The sequence below is a fragment of the Cynocephalus volans genome, chromosome 5, assembly GCF_027409185.1.
Source record: "Cynocephalus volans isolate mCynVol1 chromosome 5, mCynVol1.pri, whole genome shotgun sequence".
In the NCBI taxonomy this organism is placed as follows: Eukaryota; Metazoa; Chordata; class Mammalia; order Dermoptera; family Cynocephalidae; genus Cynocephalus; species Cynocephalus volans.
The window spans coordinates 37,717,987-37,745,406 of NC_084464.1; the positions used below are offsets into that span (position 1 = coordinate 37,717,987).

Sequence of the window (27,420 nt, forward strand, 5' to 3'; positions counted from 1 at the left end):
CAGATATAAGAATAGCCACTCCAGCTCGTTTTTCTTTTCTGTTTGCATGGTAAATCTTTTTCCATCCTTTCACTCTTAGTCTGTGTGAATCTTTATGGGTGAGGTGGGTCTCTTGTAGGCAGCATATAGTTGGGTCCTGCTTTTTGATCCAGTCAGCCAGTCTGTGTCTTTTGATTGGGGAATTTAAGCCTTTTACATTAAGAGTTGTTATTGAAAGGTGTTGATTTATTCCTAGCATTTTATTGGTTGTTTGGTTGTCTTAGGTGTCTTTTGTTCCTTGCTTTCTGATTTACTGTTTGTTTTCTGTGTTTGTTGGTTCCTTAGGTTGTAGATAGCGTTTTTGTTTGCTTGTTTTCTCTTCATGAATGCCATTTTTATTATACTAGTGGGTATTGATTTTTCTTGGATTTTTATGGCAGTGGTAGTTATTTTTCAGGAACCAAACCCAGTACTCCCTTGAGGATTTCTTGTAAGGGTGGTCGTGTGGTGGTGAACTCCCACAGTTTTTGTTTGTCTGAGAAATATACTATTTGCCCTTCATTTCGGAAGGATAGCCTTGCAGGGTAGAGTATTCTTGGCTGACAATATCCGTCTTTTAGTATTTTGAATATATCATCCCATTCCTTTCTAGCTTTTAGGGTTTGTGATGAAAAGTCTGATGTTAGCCTGATTGGGGGTCCCTTATAGGTGATTTGACGCTTCTCTCTTGCAGCTTTTAAGATTCTCTCTTTGTCTCTGAGTTTTGCCAATTTGACTATGACATGTCTTGGAGAAGGCCTTTTTGGGTTGAATACGTTTGGAGATCGTTGAGCTTCCTGGATCTGAAGATCTGTGATTTTTCCTATACCTGGGAAGTTTTCTGCCACTATTTTGTTGAATATGTTTTCAATGGAATCTCCATTTTCCTCCCCTTCTGGAATACCCATAACTCGGATATTTGAGCGCTTGAGGTTGTCTGATATCTCTCTCAGATTTTCTTCCATGTCCTTGATTCTTTTTTCTTTCTTTTTGTCTGCTTGTGTTATTTCAAACAGCCCATCTTCAAGTTCAGAGGTTCTCTCTTCAACTTCGACAAGCCTGCTGGTTAAACTCTCCGTTGTGTTTTTTATTTCGCTGAATAACTTCTTCAGTTCAGCAAGTTCTGCTACATTTTTTTTCAGGACATTGATTTCCTTGTATATTTCCTCTTTCAGATCCTGTATACTTTTCCTCATTTCATCATGATGTCTAGCTGAGTTTTCTTGTATCTCATTCAGTTTCCTTAGAATTATCACTCGAAATTCCTTGTCAGTTATTTCAAGGGCTTCTTGTTCTATAGGATCTAGATTATGAGATTTATTAACTTTTGGTGGTGTACTTTCTTGATTTTTTGTATTTCTGGTGTCTTTTTTTTGGTGTCTATTCATTGTGGCAGGGGGTTTCACAGTCCACCGGTTTGAGACTAATGACTAACTAGGATGTTGCTGTGGTTGCCAATTTGGTATGGCTCCCGCCGTGACTGCTCAGTTGGCCTCTAGTGTCTTGTGTGTGTGGTTGCCTCGGGTCTTGGGCTTCTCTGGGGATCCACCTTTCTGGTCAGCTTGTACTCTGCTGGGCTGGTGGATCACGTACCACAGGGTATGTGATCTCTGTTGAGCTTTCACTTTCTGTACAGGACTTCTCCCCGTTCCGTGTGCTCTGGCCCAGGCTGTTAGATCGTGCAGTGGCAACCCCACCGGGTGTGTGGTTTCTGTCGAGTCTCCGCCTCCCTGGCCGCACGTCTCCCCGCTCTGTGCACACTGTGCTGGGCTGGGGCGTGTCTTCTGCACCCCTCGTCTATCAGCTGGGCCTTCAAGACCCTGCTCAGCACCGCCTCGCCCAGGAAGTCTACCAGGTTTCTGCTAGGCACAGACGACCGGTCTCTCTGGGTGCCTTTGTAGCACTGTGTAGATCTTTCTCGGGTCTTGTTCACCTTTGTATCCCCCCGGTATAAACCGAGTCTAGTGCCGCCTGCAGCCTGCTCTCCGGCAGGTTCAAGCGGACCTGGGAACTCTCCTACCACACTATTCCCAACCAGAAATTCGTTAGGCTTTTTTCCAAACTGGTGGTCGCAGAGATGGTATCTGCCTCCCAGTAACAGGAAGTTTACCGGGGCGGAGTCCAGGGTGTGGTGGAGTGACAGTCGGCCCGCCCGTACTTCCTAGCCCTCCCAAAACTGGTCGGGACGCCCCACACCCCCAGCCCCGCCAGAGAACCGCGGAGGGAGTGGGAGAGGAGGCTGGCCCGCAGGGTCCGGAAAGCCCCGTGCCAGGCCAAGCAAATGGGCTCAGTGATGGCCGAGCAGGGCAGAGCTGCCCGCACCTGGGAAAATGGAGGCAGCACCGGGGCAGTGAGTGGCCTGGTGGTGCAGGCGGGAGCCGCGTGGGCATCCACCCCCCGAACAGAGCTGTGCCAGGGATCACTCACAGTGCTGTGCCAGGTCGGGCGCTCGCTCTGTCTCTGGTTTGTTGCCTTCCGTGTTCTCGGCGCTGCCGCCTCGGGCTGTTCAGTCGCGGCGCCGCTCGGGCGCTCCCAGGAATCTTCTTTAATGCCGGCCTGAAACCTCGAATTCATCTTAATTTTTAGAAGATGTTTTTGCTTGGTACATAATCGCAGGCCTTTCATTACTTTAAAGGATTTTTCTCCACTCTCTTCTTGCTTGTATTGTGTCCATGAGAAATCTGTGATCTATATATTTTTCTTTCTGTGCATAATATGTCTTTTGTTCTTGGCTGCTTTTAAGAATTTTCTTTTCGGGCCAGCCCATAGCTCACTTGGGAGAGTGTGGTGCTAGTAACACCAAGGCCACAGGTTCGTGACCCCTATATAGCGATAGCTGGTTAGCTCACTTGGGGAGAGTGTGGTGCTGACAACACCAAGTCAAGGGTTAAGATCATCAGATTTAAAAAAAAAAAAAAAAGAATTTTCTTTTCTTCTTGCTTGCTTTACGTTTAATTTGCTCTTTTTCTAGTTTCTTAATGTGAATGTCAAGTTCTTGACTTGAGATGATTTTCTTTATTGATATAGACATTTACATCTATAAATTTCCTTCTAAGTGTTGTTTTCACTGCATCTCATAAATTTTGCATGTTGTGCTTTCATTTTCATTCATCTCAAAATATTTCTTAATTTTCTTTGTGATTTTTCCTTTGACCCATTGATTATTCAGGAGTATGTTGTTTAATTTCTATATATTTGTAAATTTTCCAGTTTTCCTTCTGTTATTGATTTTTATCTTCATTCCACTGTGGTCAAAGAATATACACTGTATGATTTCAGTCCTTTTAAATTTATTGACACTTGTTTCATGGTTTAATATATGTCTGTCCTGGAGAATATTCCACATTATACAAGAAGGAATAAAGAGCACCAGAAAGTGCACTTGAGAATGTGTATTGTTGTTGTTGGGTGGAGTGTTCTATACATATGTTAGGTCAAGGTGTTTTAGAGTGCTGTTAAGTCTTCTATTACACTGTTGGTCTGTTTAGTTGTTATACCCATCGTGAAAGTGCAGTATTGAAGTCCTCAGGAATTACTGTCGAATTTTCTGTTTCTCCCTTCATTTCTGTCATTTTTGTTCCAAAAATATTAGGGCTCTTTTGTTAGGTGCCTGTGTTTATAATATGTTTTCTTGATTAATTGACACTTTTAACATTATAAAATGCCTTTTTTTGTCTCATAACAATGTTTATCTTAAAGTTTATTTTGTCTGATATTAGTATAGCTACTTTAGCTCTCTTGTATACTATTCGTGTGGTATATCTTTCTCACTCTTTAATTGATTCTATTTGTGTTTTTAAGTCTAACGTGCATCTCTTGTAGACAGTATATAGTTGCAAAGTTTTATCTGTTCTGCCAGTATCTCCTTTTTAATCCTTTTTTATTTAGTGTAATTGCTGATAAGACAGGATTTATATCTGCCATTTTGCTCCTTTTTTGTATGTGTCTTATGTCTTTTCTGTTTTTATAGTCTTCCATTACTGCTTTATTTTGTATTAAAAGAATATTTTCTTGTATTCCATTTTAATTCCTTTCTCATTTCTTTTACTATATTTTTACTATACTATATCCTTTTACTTTATTTTCTTAGTGGTTGCTTTGGGGATTACAATTAACATCTTAATTAATCTGGTTTAGATTAATATAAGTTTAATTTCAATAGTACATAAAAATTTAGCTGTTACATAGTTTCATTCCCTGTCTCCTCCTTTGTGCTGTTATTATCATACAAATGTCATCTTTATGCATTGTGTCCCCATCAACACAGACTTATGATTGTTTTATTCATTGGCCTTTCAAATTAGATAGCAGACAAAAAATTATAAACAAAAATATATTTATATTGTCTATTATATTTACCTATGTAGTGCCCTTTACTGGTACCCTTTCTTTCTTTTAATTGGTTATGAATATTCATGAGATACAAAGTTGGTTGTCACCCCTTGTGCCCATGATGTGAGGGCCAGAGTCCCCTTTATTTTTTAATTTTTTAAATTATTATTAATTTTTATTTTATTTTGTCAATATACAGTGTGGTTGATTATTGTGGCCCATTACCAAAACCTCCCTCCCTCCTCGCTATCACCCCTCCCTCCAAACAACCTCGTATCTGTTCACTTGTCGTATCAACTTCAAGGAATTGTGAATATGTCTTCTTCCCTCTCCCCCCAGTTTATTTGTGTGTTTTTTTTTTTTATCTATTTTTAGCTCCCACAAATAAGTGAGAACATGTGATATTTCTCTTTCTGTGCCTGACTCATTTCATTTAATATAATTCTCTCTAGGTCCATCCATGTTGTAGCAAATGGTAGTATTTCATTCTTTTTTATAGCAGAGTAGTATTCCATTGTGTAGATGTACCACATTTTCCATATCCACTCATCTGATGATGGACATTTGGGCTTGTTCCAACTCTTAGCTATTGGAAGTAGTGCTGCAATGAACACTGGGGAACAGGTATACCTTCGACTTGATGATTTCCATTCCTCTGGGTATATTCCCAGCAGTGGGATAGCTGGGTCATATGGTAGATCTATCTGCAATTGTTTGAGGAACCTCCATACCATCTTCCATAGAGGCTGCACCATTTTGCAGTCCCACTAACAGTGTATGAGAGTTCCTTTTTCTCTGCAACCTCGCCAGCATTTATCATTCACGGTCTTTTGGATATTAGCCATCCTGACTAGGGTGAGATGGTATTTCAGTGTGGTTTTGATTTGCATTTCCTGCAGATTCCCCTTTATTTCTTCATGTGGATTCAAGTTACTGTCTAGTGTCCTTTCATTTCAGCTTGAAAAGATTCTACATTTTTTTGTCTTTTGATAATTTGATTATATGTCCAGGTATGGATCTCTTTGAGTTTATACTACTTGAAATTCATTGAGCGCCTTGCATGTATAGATTAATGTTTTTCATCAAATTTAAAAAGTTTTAAGCCATTATTTCTTCAAATATTCTCTCTCCCTCTGCTTTTTCTTCTTCTTCTGGAAGTGCTATTATGCATAATGTTGGTATGCTTGATGATACCCCACATGTCTCTGAGAATCTATTGATTTTTCTTTCTTCTCTCTGTTTCCTCAGACTGGATAATCTCATTTGGCCTAACATCACGTTCACTGATCTTTCTTTTGACTGCTCAAGTTTGTTGTTGAACCCCTTTAGTGAATTTTCATTCCAGTTATTAGATTTTCAACTCCAGAATTTTTATTTGGAAGAAGTATATTAACAAATGGAGAGTGTTGGCATAGGCCTGACACAAAGCAAGTGTTTAATAAATATTAGCTACCTTTAGGTGTATTATCACTGGCTGTTCCTGAGGCCATGCAAAAAAAAAGCATCCTCCCTAAGCCTCAGCTCAGCCCCAGAGCAGACTTTTTTAGTAAAGCAGTCATCTACGCCATGAGAGATATAGGTAAAAACTATCTGCAAAGCATGCTAAGACTTCCTTTAGGGATGTCCTTTGTCATGCCCATCATTTTGAATAGCTCAAGTCAGTCTCCTTCTAGGTATTTTTTTTAGGCTATAATTCTGTGTCCTTTCTTCCTACCTCTGAGTTGGGCTTACTCTCTCCCCTTTGGTCATCTGAAAAGTTTGGCTTCAAGATCACTTTTTAACTGTGATATTATCAAATCTTCTCTAAGCTCTCTTTCCCAGCTCTCTGCTCACTTTTATTTTCATTTTCTCCCAGTCCAAACCATCAATGTATCCTGCAGAAAAAAGAGCAGCAACTCTCTGGAAAACCAGTAACCACCATGGATTCTTCTACTTTCTGGTACTATTTGTCATGATAACCTGCCAGTGATCTCCACCATGCATGTACATGCACCACACACACACACCACATTAAACACATCACACAAACACAAACAATGTATCACATACTACACACAGCATACACCACCATGTACCCCATACATCAGCCATACAGTACAACATGAATTACACACACACACATATGCACACACCTCCTATGATGTGTTTTTTGTGACACTCAAAAAGTTACTCTTTCATTTAATACCCACTATTATGCCTCAAACTGTTCTAGACACTTGGGATTCATCAGTGAACAATATTGACAAGAAATCCCTGCCCTTATGGAACTTGCATTCTCATGGAGGATGCAGATAACAAGTAAGAAAAATAAAACAAAATATTCAGTGGTAAGTGACATGATAACAAAATAGAAGCATTTGAGAGGAATTAGGAGTGAGGGAGGGATACAGTTGTTAACAGGTAGTCAGGGTAGGCCTGGTTGAGAAGGGAAACCTGAAGGAGTTATGGGAAGGCACTCTAAGGATATCTGGGGAATGACTCTTCCTCACAAAGGGAACACTCAGTCCAGGGCTTTTGAAGGAGACTCTGTGTTCCATTCTCTGTTCTGGGCCTCTGGATGTCTGCAAGACCCAAACTCACAAGATCAAGCCCATACTTACTAACTAGAGATGATGCATTCCCCCATGGGGGGTAGTTTTTATTGGTCTCTCCCTAGGCCTTCCTTTAGGAACATATTTCTGAAGGCTTATCTGCCTCCCTCTCCCCTTCTATGACTTGCTGCTCTCTGTGGGAACTCGTCCCTCCTTCAAGCAAAGGGAACAGGTTTGAGGTGGGACAGTTCTCACAAGACAGACCCTGTCTTGCTTTAGTCCTGCTGTTGCTATTTGTTGGTAGTGTTAGTTTCTTTTCTGTTTGGTATTTACTAGCGTAGGGGCCAAGACAAACTTTCTCTTCAACTCCCTGAAGGTGCTCTGAAAAATTAACTAATAAACAAAGATTAATTTGAAGAAAAAGGCATAACAAATTTTATTATTTTAATGTGTTGGGAGGGGAAATGCACAGGGGAATCACAAGAGAATAATGTTCCAATTTCCCAGTGTGGTACAGATGTTTATATACCCTTCTTCATAGTGAAAGGGACCTTAGCCGGAAAACGGCCATCTGTGGGGTAACTAAGAACAAGCAAAAAATTTCAGTTAGCCATTAACTTAGGAACTAATAATCATCAATTCCTTGAGGTTAGCAGAGAAATTGTGAAACTGACCATATGGCTGAAACTGCCTGGAGATAAAATGCCCCAAAAGCATCCTTCTCAAAAGTTTATTTCTGTTTATCTCCCATTACACCCTCTTATGCTGATTTACTTTAGATGTTGCACACCTAAAATTAAGAACTGAAACTAATTTTATTCTTTTTCTTACCTTTCCTAATCAACTGCAAACAAAGAAATTCCAAGAGAAAGGCAAAACACCCTAGTTGATTATTAGGAAAATTTCATTCACGTTAGTTAGAGGTAAGAGTCAGGCATTTTTATGTTCCAGTGATGCTTGACTGAAGTTATTGTCTTTGAGCTCTCCCTAGGAGATAAGAACTCTGAGCCCCCAAAGCATCTAGGGTTTGAAGCTGACCAGTCCATCAACTGCAGACTCCATGATTCCAAAGCATCCAGTCCATCATGGGACACTGACATCTGACTCGGATCCTCTGCTGATCCCATGACTATCTTCTCCCTTTGCCTGCAGGACAAAACCCCAACCTCACCTTCCCATGTCTTCTGCTTATAAACCTCAGAACAGGCATCAGAAAGCAGGATGATTTTAGCCTGGTCATCCCCCAGATTAGAGTTACCTGAATAAAGCTTCCAATTCTTGCACCAACTTTTGGGTCATTTGTTTAGTGCGAGAGGGTAGCAAAGCCTGTTGCGAGTAACAGCAGGGAAAGGGGAGATGGGGAGTGTAGGAGTAAATGATTTTGAGGGGAACTCGGTGGGCTGGAAGAGTGTACAGTGGCCTGGGACAAAGTCTGTTTGGCCCACAGAGAATACAATGACTGGTAAATGATTGTCTTCAAAATACTGAGTGGGACCAAAATAGAAGACAATGGTCTGTGACAAGCTTATCCAGGTGTGCTGTCAGACTCGTCTTCTTTCCTGTGATATGAGTTCAGTTAATAAAAACTCAGGGAAGGGAATGGAGGTAGCGACTAGTCTTCTTTGGTGGGTCCAGACTTTAGGCAAATAAGGGAACAGCTTCATCCTGTGCTTTATATAGTGACAGAGAACTGGGAGACGGTGGGAGGATGTGGGGGACATCGAGCCTGCTTCTTTATTCCAGCATGTCAAAGCACTATATTTTGGGGTAACAGCTTTCTGCACCCCAACAATAGCTTCCTTTTCCTGATTCTTTGATGGGACAAACTTGGGATGGGCTGTGCCTGCTTCCAGAGTCACATCCACAGCAGTGAAAATCATGGGTATTTGCAAGGAGTCATCATGGGATCAGCGATTCAGGGGCTCATTCTTTCTCATCTGTCTGTGTGCGGGTTGCCTCAGGAGTAGATCTGTCCTGTGCTGTGCATGGAGTCTACTACCACAGGACATGCCAGGGCACAATGAATCACTGGGTGGCAGGATGGCAGAAGGCTCTGTGAGCACCCAGGAGGGCGCAGTGCTGAAAGTCTCCCTTTTGGGGTGGGAGGAGAGGAACCTGCTTCGCAACTTTGCCTCTAGTCTGAGCTGTTGGAGCAGAACTGTGGCTGTGCCGAACTCTGTGCTCCTGCAGCTTTGTTGCCCTGAGCACTCACCTCCAGATGGCTCTCAGGGTCAGCACCTGATGAGCTGAGCCAGGGACACAGGGTTGGCTTTGAGTGGGTGGCTCCAAGAATCCAAGTTTAACTTCTCCTCTTACTTATGTCCTCAGCCCCCCTTCCTGGCTCTTGGGCCACTGCATCTATTTATTCCTTAAGGAAGCATTTATTGTGCACTTAGCTTAAATGCCTCTGACATCTGAGGCTCTAAATGTGGCAAGGTCTTATTTCAAAGTGGTAAGCATTTTTGCTATTAAATGATGTTAAATAAAAATTATAGGAGGCCATTGTTTTGGACTAAGTTCCTGCACTGTGCCCCAAAAGATCAAACTAAAAATCAAAATGGAGTCACCCCTACCAAGTTCCATGTCACTTAGATTGTGGTCTGACCATGACCATCAGAGAAATGAAGAGAGAGAGAAATAGCCAATTTCCCAAAGAGGCCAGTTTAAATCTTCAGTAGGTGTAATAATGAGTTCCCTCTGCTTTAATCCTTATACAAAAGAGATAGCTTGAAGTAACTTGATGTTAACTAGTCAGTTCTTCTATTGTTCTGTCTTCCTGTCCTCTCCTTACAAGGAAAGTAACTTTGAAATGACCAATCTGCTTTTTTTCTTTGTTTCTGCTTTTTTTAGCCTTTTCTGCCTATGAAATAAACCTCTTTTGCTCAGCTCCTTGGAACACTTATTCTCTTTTATGGAATTACGTTAGTCGTTTGACAATAACAATTCTAACCTGGGTGGTGACAATACTCCTGCTTTCGTTTTGAAGTGGAGAGGCTACAGCTGAGTCACTAAGGACTTGCCACCAACCCCACAGCCTTTTCTTCACAGAGCACGGAGCAGAGCAATGGCCCAGCAGACCCCATGGGCCTGCAGCTCACTGAGGACACTTGCTGCTGGGCCATTAGAGGCTCCCCTTGCCTGTCCTGCGTGGCTGACTGGCTGTTTAAAAGTATTTGTGTCCTGCGGGGGGACAGTGAGGAGGAAGATGAGGCACAGCGATGGGACAGAGAAGATTGGGAGGCTGGCTTGGGCAAATTTTGTGAGGCGATAAGCCCCCTGTTGTTACCCCATTTTTCCACCACACCCTTCCGGGCATTTATAAAACAACCTAGAAATAGCAAAAAATAGCAGCAGCCAGGAAGGCTTATGGATTCCCAAGGGGGTTGGTGGCAAAAGTAGAAAGATCTCAAATCAAAGCCTTGAACTGATTCTCTGCAGGCTTCCTGCTTTTAGACACCCTGTGCCAGAAATACATGATAGTTTACTGGGTAATTAATGTGCCCCGTCTTTTCAGTGCTGGGAAAGAAAGATGTTTTTTCTGTGTTCTCCCCTCCCTTCCAGGACAAGCTGAGTGCAAGATACGAGCAGCTTCACTGGCTTCCTCCCTAAATCTCACGGCCCCGCCTCCCACAGTAGTTTTACTTTTGTGTTTAACTTCCTCACCCAGGCCCCAGGAAGTGGCAGCTGCGAAGGGGACAGGCAGCAAATATCTGCGTGAAGGAGGTGACAGAAAAGGTCCAGACCAATCCAGACCAAGGTTTTCTCGTTGTGTGAGTGTGCGGTGGTGGGGGTGGTGGGTGGGGTGGACAGTGTATTTTCAGATGGCAGAGCCCTTTGAACTCTGAAAATTGGCAAAACCTTGCTTTATGGCTCTCACGCCCCTGTCTGCTTTCTCTTTCACCATACTCCACACCAGATTTCAGGAGATCCAGAATATAAGGTAAGTGGGGCCCAAGACAGGCACCCTGAGGCCTTAAAAGGAGGGTAGGCCCTTCTCCCCAGAAGCACAGTGCCCTTGGCAGAGAGGGGCCTGGTGTAACCCTTGCAGGCATTAACTTGTGTGGCTCCAAATGACTGGTCCTGATTATGAGAGAAAAACAGCCTATCCAATAACTTCAGTTGAATTCCTGTTTTTAATTCTAGGCACTATCATTGCAGTGGATTGAATTATGTCCCCCCAAAACTCCCCGAAGCTTGAATTGTGTTCCCCAAGTTTTATATATTTAGCCCCCACTGTGACTGTTAAGAGAGTGGGAAATCCTATTATGGTTATTGAAAGGTGGAGTCTTGAAGAGGTGATTGGATTGTAGGACCATGCAGGGTAGTGAATGGATTAAAAATAGTGGTCAGGGGCATGGTTCTGAGGGCTTTAAAAGAAGGGGAGAATCTGTCTTTCTCTCTCTCTGCTCCACCATCTTGCAATGTAAGACCCCTGGGTTGCTGTCACCACCACTAGATGGACTTTGGACTTCCCAGACTCAGAAACTGTAAGCAATAAATTTCGTTTTTCTTTATAAGTCACCCAGTTTCAGGTATTCTGTTATAGCAACGGACTAATACAGTCATTTCAAAGGAAACATCACTCTTTAAATTTTCTCCCCACTCTGCTCCCCTCTCAGACAAACTCCCAGGAATGGGGGTAGGGATGGGAGAACAGAGCTGGGGCGGGGACAACAGGGCTGGGTTCTCAGAAGTAGCCGTAGCTGGAGGCACGGGGACAGACTTCTTTGCTTCTGGTCACTTCTCTGCTGCCTCTGGTTGTCAGGTCCTCACTGGAGAACACTAGGGCATCCCGCATCCAAGATCCCACAGAGGCCTGGCCTCCCTGCATCCTGGGCTCTGCAAACTTCCTGTGTTCCAATTACCCCGAACTCCTGGGAGATAGTTTCTGGCCTGGAGAAGAGACAGTAAACTCTCATCCAGGAGCTCTGCTTTGGAGGGATAACTGTTCCCTAGGACCAAACCCTCCCCACCCCAGCCTTCTTTCCAGTTTTCTTTCTCTCAGTTCAGGAAGTGGGCACAAAAAGGATAAACCGCTTCTTCTGGTTGCCTTAATTACTTTAATTATCCTCCTGGTTAGATCTCCATGGAGACTTTATTAGCCCAGTGCCTTTTGTTTTTGTGGGGTGGGGGTGAGAGTCAAGGCCAGTCAAATTTGATTGTCTTAGTGGACTCCTTCACACACCACCTAACTACCTGAGTTTTACTACCAGTTACAAGTAAATAATCCTGGTGTCAACTCTTCCTGATATTCATTAGAACAAGGAGGAGTTTCACACTCCCTCACTGAGTTTTCTCTTGCTGTAACTTCTGAGAAAGGTACTGAGAAGCCCGCCTCGCTTCTCTATCCCTCTCAGCACTTGGTCCTAGAGACCTTTCTACAATGATGGAATGTTCTCTGTTGGGGCTCTCATGTAGACACCAGCCACATGTGGCTATTAAGCAATTGAAATGTGGCTAGTGGGACTGAGAAACTGAATTTTTAATTATATTTAGTTTTCATTAAATTTAAATAGTCACTCATGATAGTGGCTACCAAATTAGACAACACAGCTAGATGTTTACGCCTCTTCTAAACTCCAATCCATTTCTTTTTTCTAAAGTGAAGACTTCAAGAGCTACGGAGACCGGTAGCAGCCCACTCAGAACACAGAGGCTCAGGTGAGGTGTGCTTCTATCACTGTGGAAAATTTTGGCTCTTCATCTTCACCTTTAGATCCAATATTGGAACTTTTCTAGAAAAGCCATGGCCTTTAGCACCAAGAAGATGTGGGAGGAAGCCACCTGCTCCATCTGCCTAACCCTGATGGCTAACCCAATGAGCATCAGCTGTGGACACAGCTACTGCTATTTGTGCATCACAAATTTCCTCGAGAACATGAGACAAAAGAATCCATGGGTGCATACGTTCTCCTGTCCCCAGTGTCGGGCCCCGTTTGATGCTTTGAGCCTCCGGCCCAACAAACAGCTGGGAAGCATCATTGAAAACCTCAAAGAGATGGACAGTGAAATGTTGTGTAAGGAGCACGGAGAGCAGCTGCACCTGTTCTGCAAAGACGAGGGCCAGCTCATCTGCTGGCGCTGTGAGCGCACACTGCAGCACAAAGGGCACAGCACAGCACTCGTAGAAGATGTGTGCCAGGACTACAAGGTGAGTGTTTGGTCCGATCTCATGCTGCTCCCAATGACCTTGGATTATCTAGCCTGAAACCTAAGGGTATGACCCTGCGAAACAGTTTCATCACATCATTCTTCTGAAACACCAATTAGGACAGATCCTTGCTGAATCAGGTCCAGATTGTCCATTCTGCCCTTCAACAGGATGGTCAGGCTCTTGTCCCTATCCACTCGTGTTATGACGACCTTCTCCCAGACCTAGAACATTTTGTCCTCAAACCAAACACCTGCGTGTTGTCTTGCTTCACGGTACCTGTATAATTTGAGAAACCACAATGTGCAAGACCATGTGGTAGGGGTTTCAAACACAGGGGAGAAAGACCCACCACCTTTTAGGTATCCCACAGCCCAGTAATACCAGCAAAAATGACTGCCTGAAACCCCCTGGTTTGAATGGTGGGGAGGGGCATGAGGAAGTAGGGAGTTTATCCCAGAAGTGACTTCTGAAGGACACATGAAATGTAACCACCTGCAGGGCATTCCAGGTAGAATGAAACACACATGCAAAGGTACAGCATGGGAGCTTTCCTGACATGTCAAGACCAGGTTAGAGGGTATGTGTTGGGGAAAGGCAGGTGATCATGTGGGAAAGAAAGTCAGGGCCAGAACCTTAGTATTAGCTCAGAGTCTAAATCCTAGCCCAGAGTTGTACCTGCCACTGGGAGATTTTCATTTGGGGAGTGAAGGGTCAGTGACACTGAAAACATCACTCGGGCACCACTAAAACAGAAGGAATATCAAGGAGAAAATTTAAATTATCCCTATAAGAAGGAGAGGAGAGGACAGTTTTATGAAAGATTCAGAAAGAAGAGTCAATGATTTGGAAATGTTTGGTTGTGGAGGGTGAAGCAGGGGGAGAGGTTTTGGGCATCTCCTAGGTGACCCTTTGCTGTGGCACAATGAGGGGGCAGGCATGGTCCTGCTGCCTCATTCCTTCTCTACACTGCCTAGATTTGAGGAAAATGTTGTCCCCAGCATGGGGCTCCTAGTTCTCTCCATGAAGTGGGGCTCCTAGTTCTCTCCATGAAGTGGAGGTGGCCTTGACTAAGATTCTAAGTGCTCCATAAAGACATGGCAATCCTGATTCCATTGAGCAGCTAGTAACTATAATGGGGATGTTCCTATCATAATGACTTTCCAACTAAGTAGTGAAAAAGAGGATCAGCACAGCGCAGTGGCTGTAAGTCTCAGGAGCCCGACTGCTTAGGATGAAATCTTAGTTCTGCAGCTTACTAGATGGGCAGTCTTGGGCAAATTACTTTATGTCTTCATGCCTTGGTTTCCCCTTCTGTAAATGGGAATAATGGTAGTTCCCTCCCTCCCTAACACACACACCCAGGGGGTTGTTACAAACTTTAAGGACATTAAATTTTGTATAGAATAGCACTTGGCAGATAGCGCAGGCAATATAGTCTTTTGCTAAAACAGTTACATGGAGCCCTTTCCTGAGAATGTTAGAGAATTAATGAGTATACTTGTTGGGTTCACAAAGGACAGGAGCCAATTATTTTAACATTGATCACAAGTAGCAATTTGGGTCAGCTTCAAATTGTTTTCAATGAAAATATGAAAAAATAACCTAAAAGCTTTTGAAAATAACCTAAAAGCTTGACATGGATGCTAAATCATTTTCAGCTGGTTTCATAGTACCATTCTTCAAAAGAAATGGGAGCTCATCTACTCTGTTTCTAATAACTTCAGTTGGCATCCTGATCGTTCCTTTCTGACTCACCCTAAATACCTACAGAGTTCCATGTGTGCCACATACTCTGGTATTCATTATGTTTGCTTCAGCACATTATTTTATGAAATTTTCTTTTAGATGATTATTATCTTGCTCTATGTGCAGCTTTTCCCTGTCACTACATGACCGTAGTGGTGCATATAAGCTCAGGCTCTGGGTCAGCAGATGAGGTTGGAGTCGCAGCCCTACTACCTACCAGTTACAGCCCCTTGGGCAAGTTACTTAACCCCTTCCTAAGTTTCATTTTCTACAGCACAGAAATGATGTTAAAAAGCCTACCAGCATTCACGGCTGCCAAGGGGATATGTTACTGCACATACAGCCCTCAGCATGCTCCTAGGCAGAGTGTAAGGAGTATAAGGACTTAATAAATATTCAGTGTTATTCTAACACATCTTGGAGGGCTGGTTGCCCTTAAATGCCTAATGGATCAGATTGAATAAATTTTTTTTTTTTTGGTGGCTGGCTGGTACAGGCAAATTGACTCACCCAATTTTTCCTTCAGGAAAAGCTCCAGGAAGCTGTAACAAAATTGAAGGAACTTGAAGGAAACTGTGTGCCTCTGAAGATGTTTGCAACAATGCAAATAGACCAATGGAAGGTAAAAATCTGAGTTCACTGATCAAGCCATTTTTTATTCTAGAGTTTGAGCATAGGGCATGATGGAGACAAAGCACAATGGTGATTTATTCTCACTAAACCAGACCAAATAGATGAAACTCAAAGAAAAAACTTTGTTTTCAAGCCCCCTGTGTGTACATCCAACAGAATTTATCAGCAATCTTCTCAATCTTTCAACAGTAATTGGCTGGGATTCCCTATTCCTCAGTCAGGTGATGCAGAATTAGTGTGCCTATTTACCTAGAACCAGCCTTGACTGAGTTTCAAATCTTAAATTCCACAAAATACTTTCCTGGCTTGCAGGCCTCAACCTTAATTACCTTGGCACATTTACCACAGTGCAGAGTCTGGCTCTCAGCCTTATGGGTTCAGAAACCAACCTTTGTGAACATTCAGAAAACAGGATCACCCCAGATTGGGATCCGTACTACTGAAGCTCGTGAGGCTGATAAAGGAAACCTACTTGATTTATGAGGAGTATCATAACTGCTGCAAGAACCTACATACTTGCAACTGCAAACTATAGGGTCTCTCAGGCTATTTCCAAGGGTGACCGGACTAACATTTACCATTTTAACCATTTGTAAGTGTACAGTTCAGTGGCATTAAATACTTTCACATTGTGCAACCATCACCATATCCATCTCCAGAACTTTTTTATCTTCCAAACCAAAACTCTGTACACACTGGTAGCCACTATTCTTTCTGTTTCTATAAATTTAATTATTCTGTGTACATCATATAAGTGAAATCTTACATTTGTCCTTTTGTTTTTGGCTTATTTCACTTAGCAGAATGTCTTTAAGATTCATCCATGTTGTAGCATGTATCAGACTTTCTTTCCCTTTGAAGTCTGAATAATATTCCATTATATGTATATACCACATTTTGTTTATCCATCCATAGATGGACATTTAGTTTGTTTTTACCCTTTTTTATTTAAGTCATACATTTTTATGGGGTACAGTTTGTTGTTTCAATATATACATAATGTATGATGGTCTAATCAGAATAGTTACCATATCTGTCACCTAAACATTTACCATTTCTTTGTGGTTATAACATTCAAGATCCTCATTTCTGGCTATCTTGATGTATTGCTAGGGCTAGGGCCCACAGACGCTTCAAACCCATTGTACAGATTGGGTCACAAACCCCTCATCTGCAAGTCCACGAGCTAGGTAATGGGAAAAAAATCATGGGAGCCGTGGGTAAAAATTAATAGGCTTTATTCAGATGCAAGCTCAGGTAGCTAGCAGCAGCCACCCTAGTGGCCTCCTGGGGGCATCCCAAGGGCTCTGGCAGCAACAGCCTCCAGCAGCATTAACGGCTTCCCCATGGACCCCCTGGGGCATCCTGGGGGAGGGGTGGCCCTGTGGATCAGAGCCACTCATCCTTTATACTTAAGTCCAATAACCCAGGACACCTGGGTACACGTGCACAATTACATTAGACAATAACCAAGGAACACTTGGATGCACGTGCATATTTACATCAAATGCTCAGCAAAACTCTGAACCCCTGAGGGACCCTGACCATTTATATTCACTTTCCCTACACTTGATATATACAGTACAATATTATTCACTATTGTTTTCACCTTTTGACCATATTTTCTTGACTCTAGGAAATGATACAGGTTCAGAGACAAAAAATCCAGTCTGACTTTAGGAATCTCCAAAGATTCCTGCATGAGGAAGAGAAGTTTTATCTCTGGAGGCTGGAGAAAGAAGAAGAGCAGATGCTGAGGAGACTGAGGGAGACCGAGGCCAACCTGGAGCAGAAGAGCCATGAACTCAAGAGCCACATTCTAAAACTGGAGGAAAAATGTCAGGGCTCAGCCCAGAAATTGCTACAGGTGAGGCTAGCTGCAGGTGCACTTGGAGCAGGAAAGAAGGTATTACTGAGCTATTAAGAGGAAAATGGTAATGAAGCATGGGAAGATTGGCAAGGACTGCCTGCCTTCGCTCAAAAGTGGCACGTCAGTGTGGGGAATTCTGAGTAGTGTTTTTTTAAGATACAAATTAATATCATCAGGATGGCCTCCACTAGTATAGGGTACCTTTGTTAATTAGAAAAATACATTACTTCTGAACAAACAAAACCATGGGACTTTTGTCCTTGCTGAAACTCTCCTGGAACACTCCTGCAGGTAACTGGTGGGTGACAAAGTGGGGCAGCCAAAAATAGTGATAACTTTTCCCCTGATTTGCTTGTAGAGCCCTTGCTCTGGAGCTATTACAGGGCCTTCTTACAGCTGCATGCAGGATCCAGCCCTTTAAGGTATACACCTGGGGCGGTTAATTCTGGCTTCAACTAACAGAACTGGTGGTTACACTGTAAGGTTGAGAGAGCATGACTGCTCCATCACTATGTGATACCTGTTGCCACCACCATAGTGGCCTAATCTCTGGGCTGTGCATGGATTCACTGCTAAGGGCCTTTGTGATAAATGACCTCTACTACAGGCACATTCTAAAGGAAATTAGGTTGCTGAAAGCAAGTCTTACCAGGGGGAGCATGAATGAAGCTCCTGGCCCTCTTCCCCAAGCAGCCCACAGGCTTCAGCAAGGAAGGTAAAAGACTCAGAAGCTGATAATCATCCTGCCATGCTGTCTCCTTACTTCTTTACGAGGAATGTTTATAGAGAACAGCCCCACATGAAATACTGATGTTCCTGTACTCACCTTTTGATTTTGTTTCTCCATAGGATGTGAAGGACACTTTGAGCAGGTAAGTCCTGGATGAATAAAGGAGGGGAAGGGCAAAAGTATAGTTGAGTAGAATATCCACTGAAGAAGTCTTTGCTCTGCTTATTCTAGGAGTTGGGCGATGAAACTGGAAACACCAAAGGCCTTTTCCTTGGAGATTCATACTACGTGCAACGTTTCTGAGCTTTACTTTGATGTGAGGAAATTGTTAAGGCACTATCAAGGTATGTAAACTCAAAAGTCCCTAAATGCTACAGATGGAAGGGGCTTTGAGCAGTAACCGAGTTCACCACCTGTTGCTGGGCAGGCTCTTGGCCAGAGATGTTGTTTAGTTGTTTTCAGTGGAGCTGTCATATTCTCCCTGGTTAGTATGCTCTGATGCTTAGATGTGGGCACTGAATACTGGTTATCTGCACAGACCCTTCAAATTCCTCTGTCCCATTTGTTAGCCATTCCACTCCATGCAACTCTATGTCACTCAGTTTCCCCAAATGAAAAATGAAAATATTAACAGTTCCCATTTCATGGGTTGTCATGAAAGTTAAATGCATGAACATGTGTAAAGTACTTAGCATGGTGTCTGGTACATCATCAGGGCCACATCACGGTATGTATTAGATCTGATTGTAGTGTTTTGTTAATATTTCAGTTAGCTCTTATAGCAGTACAGGAAAGGTAGATGAATATTATTGACTGTGATTCAAATGATTTTAGGAACTTAGATCTAACACAGAATCATGATGAAAACCGAGTTTTACTGATTCCAAAGCCTGAGCTTCCCATTCCTTTGATTCTTTTAATCAGTGCTTGCTATATTTACACAACTTCATATCCATAATTACAAAATTGAAAAAGCTCTGAAAATGGAAAGTTTTATTATGATTTGTTCGGCCGCAATGTTGGACCTAACCTGAAATGATTTGATAGCTGTATTAGTTATCTATTACTACAAACAAATTACCACAAACTTAGCAGCTTAAAACAACACACATATATTATCTCACAGTCTTTGCGGACCAGGAATCTGGTATAGCATTGCTGGTTCCTCTGCTTAGGGCTTACAAGGGTGCAGTTAAGGGGCTGGTCAGGCCATGTTCTCATCTGGAGGCTAGACTGGGAAAGAATCCACTTCCGAGCTTGCTCAGGTTGCTGGCAGAATTCATTTCCTTATGGTTGCAGGACTTAAGGCCCTGGCTCTTACTGGTTGTTGGCTGCCCTCAGCTTTTAGAAGCCATCTCTCAGCTCCTTGCACATGGCTCCCAACGTGGCCAATTATATCTTCAAAGTGAGCTCAAGAGGGAGAGTCTCTAGAGCAAATCTGCTAGCAGGATGGAGTCTTACATACTGAAATGAAGTCATAGGAGTTCCATCCCATCATCTTTGCCATATTCTGTTGGTCAGAAGCAATTTACAGGCCCTGCCTACAATCTTGGTGTGAACACCAAGAGGCAGGGATCACGGATGGCTGTCCTTGAGTCTGTCTGCCAAACCTGAACTGCACTGATATGATACTAATGTCTTTATTCATCCTACTTAGTTCGAATATATATTTTGCTGCAGACATTGATGTATTTGATTACAAGGCTCTGCTTTATATCTTGGTGGGGGTGTACATGTAATTTAGGGTATCTGTATTGTTTTGCCTTTGTAACTTCAAAAATATTCTGAATTCCAAAGCCCATCTGGCCCCAGGGGGTTTTAGATAAAGAATTATGGACCTGTATTCCCCTCAAGTCAACAACAACGAAACAAAAACACTCTGTATTTGATCCTATAAAGATGTCAGGAGGGAAAATACAGGACTTTATGTAAGTCTTGTCCAGATTTCATTGAATTGCTTTGCCTATTCTCGTTTTTTACAGGAGGCATTACAACATGGTTCGAGTTAACCTGTTTCTTAAATGGGCTTATCTTTTAACAAGCTATTTCTCCTTTTTAAAACCTTCTTTAATTTCTTTCTTAAGTAATACAAATAAATTATAATCAGTCAAACAATATAGAGAATATTCAGAAAAAGTTCAAAGTTTCTACCACCCTCTCCAATCCTGCTTCTCCAGGTAATGAGATCTATATCTTTCTCTGTGTCTGTACAAACATATGATATGGAATGTCTCTACTATGTCACTCATTACTTTTTAAAGCTGCCTAATAGTCCATAAGTATACCATAAATATGTGTAACCATATCACCATTGATGGGGCTTCAGGCTGTTTCTAGTACTTGGGTATAACATTACTGCAATAACTTTCTAGTTCATGCACCCTTATGTCTTGGTGCTTTGTTTTCTGTAGGGCACATGCCTAAAGGTGGGATTGCTAGGATTGTTGTTAATCTTAATACATGCCAGATTACTTGTTTCAGTGTTACAACATGCACACTCACTAGCATCAAGAGCAACTTACATATATTGAGCACTTTTTAAAAAAAATTTAAAATCAGCTCTATTGAGGTATAATTTACATATAATAAAATTGGCCTATTTCAAAGTGGACAATTCAATGAGTTCTGAAAAAATATATGTAATCATATAACAGCCACCACAATAAAGATATAAAAAAAAATTACATTGTCCCCAAAAGTTTTCACATCTCCACCAATGCACTATCATTTGGTCTATGGTAATGACTAATGCGCTATCACTATAGGAATGAGTAACATATGGAATCTGTCACAATGGAATCTTTCATATCTGGTTTCTTGCACTTAGCATAGTGCTTTTGTGTTTCATTGCCTGTATCAGTAGTTTGTCCTTTTTTATTGTTCAGTGTTATTCCATCATTCAAATACACCACAACTTGTTTATCCATTTAGTGATTGATGAACATATAGGTTGTTTCCAGTTTTGGCCTATTCTGAATAAATCTTCTGTGAGTGCTCTTTCCTTGTGATAGATTAGAAAAGCTTTACATGTGCATATGTTTTATACCATAGTCCTCTCTATAGGAAGAATTTTTACTTTACAGATGAGGAAACTAAGACACAAGAGAGGTTAAGTGATTGTTGTAGGTTCCTAAGACCAGGGAATCTTTCTCTACTAGAAACTGTTCTCCTAATCACTCTGCAGTGTGGCAGAAAATGAATACAATGTGTTATTTAATCCATTCTTTTGTAGGATGGTCATTGAGGTTGTATAGTTGGTTTTTTTTTTATTTGTTGCTGTTGCAAACTATACTACTGTGAGCATTCTTATCCATGTTTCCTTGTGTCCTGTAAATTGTTTCCTCTCGGGGGTATACCTTGGAATAGAAATGCTGGTGTGAGGGATGCACATTATCATAATTTTACTAGATATTACACATCTTGAAATTGTACCAATTTATATCCCACTGGCAATATAAGAGCTCTCACTGCTCCACAGCTCCCTGAATCCTCTGTCAGTGACAACATTGTATGTTGGCTCCTCACCTTGACTCTTTGTCCAGTTGGTTATGAACCATCCCACCAGTCTGTGGAATGTGTGTGTGTGAGTGTGTGTGTGTGTGTATACAGAAGTCAAACTTTGATATCTCTCTCTCTATATATATATACAGTATATGTTGATTACATTTTTGATGTATCATATTTTATGTATTTATTTATCAAAGATCAGATTTTTATTTATATGTTATAAAATATGAATACATATATAATACGTTTAACATGTATAATAGTACACATATTATAAATGTGTATGTTAGACATATGTACATAATGTGCAGTTGTCCCTTGGTATTCTTGGTTAAACTGGGGGATCAGTTTCAGGACTCCGAGTGAATACTAAAATCACAGATGCTCAAGTCTCTCATATGAAATAGTATTCACATATGAGCTACACACATTCACCTGCATACTTTAAATCATCTCTAGATTACTTATAATACCTAATACAATGTAAATGCTATGTAAATAGTTGTTATAGTGTATTGTTTAGGAAATAATGACAAAAAAAAAGTCTGCATATTCAGTACAGATGCAATCATCCGTTTTTTTCCCAAATATATTCCATCTGTGGTTAGTTGGATCCATGGATTCAGAACCCATGGATGTAGAACCCACAGATACAAAGGGCTGACTGTGTGTATTTGTGTGTGTGTGTGTGTGTGTGTGTAGAAGCATTCTTCAAAACGTTCATGGAAAAATGGAATTAAAAGATATTACAAATCTTTCCAGGAAATTATTGAAGACTTCTTATATATATATGTAATATGAACATATAAAATGTGTTTTGTTATTATTTATACTATTTTGTATAGGATTTTTTTATCTATGTCTATAAGTATGAGGGTCCTGTTCTCTATTTTTTGGAAGATTTGGTATGAGATTGGCATTATCTATCCTTTGACTGGTAGAATTTCTTGTAAAACAGAAGATCCATTTTTTGCTGGATGTATACATGCATGTTTTGTTATCTGAAGGTAGATTTTAAACTACTATTTTTATTTCTTTAATGTTAGGTCTGCCCATGGTTTTCTTTTCTTTCTTTTGAATGAGTTTTACTAAATATTTCTCTAGGAAGTTATTAATTTTGTCAATGCTTTCAATTTTATTAGTAGCATAAGGTTTATCATAAATTCTCTTAATACTCTTAAATTCTGTATTCATTCTCATTTTTTTTTTTTTTCGTGACCGGTAAGGGGATCGCAACCCTTGGCTTGGTGTGGTCTGCACCACGCTCAGCCAGCGAGCGCACCGGCCATCCCTATGTAGGATCCGAACCCGCGGCCTCAGTGCTACCAGCACCGCACTCTCCCAAGGGAGCCACAGGGCCGGCTCTCATTCTCATTTTGACCTTTCTTTTTTTTTTTTTGATAAATCTTGTCAGAGGTATGTGTATTTTATTAGTCTTTTCAAAGAAGCTACTTTTAGCTTTTTCCTATTGCATTGTTGTTTTCTTTAATTTCATTGATCTACTGTTTAGTCTCTATTTTTCCTTTTTAAAAAATTCCCTTTGATGGGCCGGCCCATGGCTCACTTGGGAGAGTGTGGTGCTGACAACACCAAGTCAAAGGGTTAAGATCCCCTTATCGGTCATCTTTAAAAATAAATAAATAAATAAATAAAAATAAAAATTCCCTTTGAGTTTCTCTGTTCTTTTTCTAATTTAAGTTGGATGCTTAGCTCATTAATTTTCAGACTTTTTTTCTAAGATACACATTTAAAGGCTATAAATTTTCCTCAAAATTCTCCTTTAGCTTCACTGTATATTTTTTATATGCAGGATTTTATTATTGTCCAATTCTATATATCTTCATATTATAATTTAGAAGTGGTTTACATTTCTTATTATTTAGAATATTTTTAGTGATCTTGTTATTATTGGCTTCTAATCTAATTGTATTGAAGTTAAAGAACATGGTCTGTATAATAAAGATTCGTTGAAATTTGTTCGTACTTGTTTTCTGACTAGTATATACTCATTTAGTACATGTTCCATCTATACCTGAGAAAAGTGCATATTCTCTGTTTATTAGTTGCTGGACTTTCTATATGACTATTAAGATCTTCCGCATCTTAATTTTTTTTTTTTTTTGTCTGCCTGATCTATCAATTATGGGGAGAAAAATGTTAAGATATTCCATGATGATTGCATAGTTGTCAATTTCTACTTATAATTCTGTAATTTTTTTCTTTGTATGTTTTCATACTATATTATTAGTGCATGCATGTTTAGAATTATGATATCTTCCTAGTGAATTGTACATTTTATCTTTATTAGGTGACTCTTTTCATCCTTAATAATTATTTGACTTAATATCTTTTGATATAGTTATATAACTATAACAGCTATATGACTATATTATCCTTTAACTTTCAACCTTTCTATATCTTTTTGTTATGTGTCACTTATAAACAATATATAGGTGGAATTTAAAAAATCCAATTGATGTTTTCTCTTTTAAGTGGTTATGACCAACCTGTAAACATTTTAATTTCTCAACTTGGGTTTTCCGGTATCATTCGGGTAACCCCAAACTTCTGTGAGTCGGGCTCCTGATAAGGGCTGACTGGAGAGAGTTTGAGAAAGGGGTGTTTACAAAGGCGAGGAGTAGGAAATCAACACAGAACAGTGAAGCACCCCGGCTAGGAACAGGTAGGGAGCCATCAACTCCTCTAGGCTTCAAGTGGCAGGTGGAGGGAGTTGTATCTATTGGAGAGTGTGACCAGAGGCAGAGGAATGCAGACTCTCCGAATCATAGCCAGTACTGGGGTTCTAAATACTAACTCTGCTTCTTTGTGCCCTATGGTCTCCTCTAGTGCTTCCCACTGGCCAACCCAAACAGAAGCCAGAGGGAAGGGAGCCTGCTTGATGTGTTCACAGGGGTCAATCTTCCTGGGCACAGAGCAGGACAGAAAGTGAGGAGGTATAATCTGGAGTGGCAAAGGCAAAACATCCAGCACAGGAAGTGTTTCTGAATAGTACTTGATTTTCTGTATTGCCACAGTGCAACTGATCAGTGTTTAACCCAGTAGCACAGTGGTTTCTTAATTCTCTTATTAGAACATCTTGTTAATACCATTTTTCATTTTTAAAATTGCGTGCTGGCCAATAACTCACTTTATCTTATTTTTTTCTGTCTTACTTGATTCTAGTCAGTTATTTTTCACGTATATTAGTCATCAGTGCATTACCTTATACTAATCCCTATGGAACATAATCCGAAGGGAGAAAGAAGAGCTTACACTTAAGTCATGGGACTAGGCATATGTCCTGAGACCTGGGTAAAATCCTGGGTCTTCCAATAATAAGCTGTGACATTAGCTGAGTCATTTTCCTTCTCTGATTCTCAGTTTATGTGGTTATTAAGTGGAGATGGAGAAGGGCTCCTTTCTGCTCCACTATTTCATGATTCCTGGAAATCCTACATAGGAGAAGAAGGGCTTTGGACAGGATAGTAATCATATTAACTCTGGTTAGTTCTGGTCTTTGGCTTCTCTTAATGAATAAGATGGTGGTAATGATGATGATGTTAATGATATTGTTACTACCACTTATTAGGCACTTACCACGTACCAGGAATTTTTACCAAGCACTAAGCAAACATTAGCTCATTAAATTCTTCCCACCGTTCTTTGTGAGAGATATGATTTCCACTTTATAGTTAACAAAACTGAGGCTCAGAGAGTTAAATGGCTTGCCTAAGCTCACACAGCTAGTATGAAACAATGCATGGATTTTGAACACAGGCTGGTTTTATTTAAAATTGTGTTCTCAGCACCAAAAATTACATCCTTTTTGTTGTTGTTATTTTTGCAGTCAGTGTGACTCTGGATCCAGATACTGCTCATCATGAATTAATTCTGTCTGAAGATCGGAGACAGGTGACTCTTGGATGCCCCCAGCAGAATCTCGATGCTTCTTCTAGGAGATTTACGGCCTTCGCCTGTGTCCTGGGCTGTGAGGGCTTCACCTCAGGAAGACAGTACTTTGAAGTGGATGTTGGAGAAGGAACTAGTTGGGGTGTAGGAGTTTGTAGGGAAAATGTGCAGAGGGGTGTTGGCAAGAAGCAGAAGCCTCAGTCTGGGTTCTGGACCATCAGGCTGAGCAGTAGGGAAGGCTATGTAGCACTTACCTCTCCCCCAACTTCCCTTCAGCTCAGTGAGCAGCCCCTGGTTGTGGGAGTTTTTCTGGACTATGAGGCTGGAATTGTATCCTTTTACAACACGACTGCTGGCTCCCACATTTTCACCTTCCCGAAGACCTCTTTCTCTGATACTCTCCGGCCCTATTTCCAGGTTTATCAGTTTTCTCCCTTGTTCCTACCTTCCCCGGATGAGTAAGAAAAAGGAACAAAGTCTCCTTCTTGGTTTAACCAGCACAGAGAATATAACGTAAATCCTATAAGAACAGAAATTTGGTATGTTACCTTCATTGCTATTTCTTTAGTACCTAGAACATGCTGGGCTTTTAGTGGATACTTAATGAATCTGCATTAAGTGAATGGATCTAAAGACTGAAAATACCATAGGTGGTCTGCCTGAACTGGGGGAAAGCAAGATAACAGAGATGATTGTACATTGTCCCCTCTACCCCTCTTCAGTGGATTCAGGGCTTTGATTTCCAAGGGTTGTTGAGCGATAAGTAGGATGACCCAGAGGTCAGGAGGTCTGTGTTCTTCCAGTTTGTTTGATGCCATTTGAACTCCTGTGTGGGAGCTGAGGGAAAGCTGCAATTGCATAAAAGAGCAAGAAAATCAAAAAAGCAGTGACTATTTCAGCCACTTATAGGTTTATTAATAATCTAAGCTGCAGTCCTGGGAGCTGCCAGGCCTAGTGAACTCTGCTTGGGAAATAACCAAGTGAAGTGTGAGAGAAGAGACTGGCTTAAAATGAGATGCTTCAAATGGAAAGGGGATTATGAGTAGAAACAAATTTTGATGAGGGACTCAGTTCTAAAAAAGTTGATATTTTCCATAACTGTATTAGAGCTGATAACTGTATTAAAGCCAATTATCTTGAAAGATTTTAAAATCTCAGTAAATATTTATTGCTGGAATGATTGTTGGCAATCTTCATTTTGAGTCAGATATGATCAGATAGGCCTTAACTTTGTACATGGGTTTATTCTGAAAAGTAAATTCCAGTCAAACCTAAATTAATCATACCCGAGTGGGCTAATGACAGGACCATAGTGAAGTCAGCCAAACACAAACAACATTAATGATAACAAAAAAAGTCAAAAAATTGCCAAATATTATAATTTATTATTGATATAAAAATTGATGTTTGAGGTGCTCTGACATCATCTCTTTAAGAGTAGGGGAAATGAAGCAAGAGTTGTTTCTGGATGTCACAGGTATGGTTGGGCCTCCATCTCTACCCAAAGGAAGACATAGAAGAGGTCAGACCATTGTCCATGCTCCCCAGCAAGAGAAGTTCTAGTCATGCTGACAGATACTAGGTTGTCAACTAGCAAGTAGTATATGCTACCCCAAATATGCCACTTTGGCATAAGGATTATTTTGAGCTGAAGACAAATGAGAAAAAACATATGCAAGGCAGCTCTCTGCTTTTCCCCACTGTTGTTGCCTAACAAGAAGACATATTTGTAAAGGAGTCCCCTCTACCTCCCACCAGGAAGGACAGAAGTTAATCAAACAAACCTTGTAAAAACTAGCCCTTATCTATCATTACTTTCCCTATATATTTGCCTTTCCGCAATTTGCCACCCTAGAAACTCAAAGTCTTTGTCCTTGGCATTGTAAATTCTCTAAAAATTTATTGTTCTTTTGTTAAAATGCTACGTTAACTCAAGTTCTAACCATTCCTTTGAGTAATTCATCTCTGAGTACTCCCATGTGTATGAATG

The 27,420-nt window shown here is 41.0% G+C and overlaps 1 protein-coding gene across 1 annotated transcript in view; it reads left to right on the forward strand.

Annotated features, from left to right (window-relative positions):
• TRIM38 (tripartite motif containing 38) overlaps window positions 1-25,892 on the forward strand; it is a 39,377-nt gene extending 13,485 nt beyond the window's left edge. The window contains exons 3-8 of the mRNA XM_063098230.1: window positions 12,598-13,032; window positions 15,308-15,403; window positions 17,051-17,281; window positions 18,134-18,156; window positions 18,246-18,358; window positions 25,369-25,892. Of these exons, the coding sequence (XP_062954300.1) occupies window positions 12,598-13,032; window positions 15,308-15,403; window positions 17,051-17,281; window positions 18,134-18,156; window positions 18,246-18,358; window positions 25,369-25,892 (1,422 nt within the window). The remainder of the gene's footprint in view (window positions 1-12,597; window positions 13,033-15,307; window positions 15,404-17,050; window positions 17,282-18,133; window positions 18,157-18,245; window positions 18,359-25,368) is intronic.
• Window positions 25,893-27,420: the final 1,528 nt, after the last annotated feature.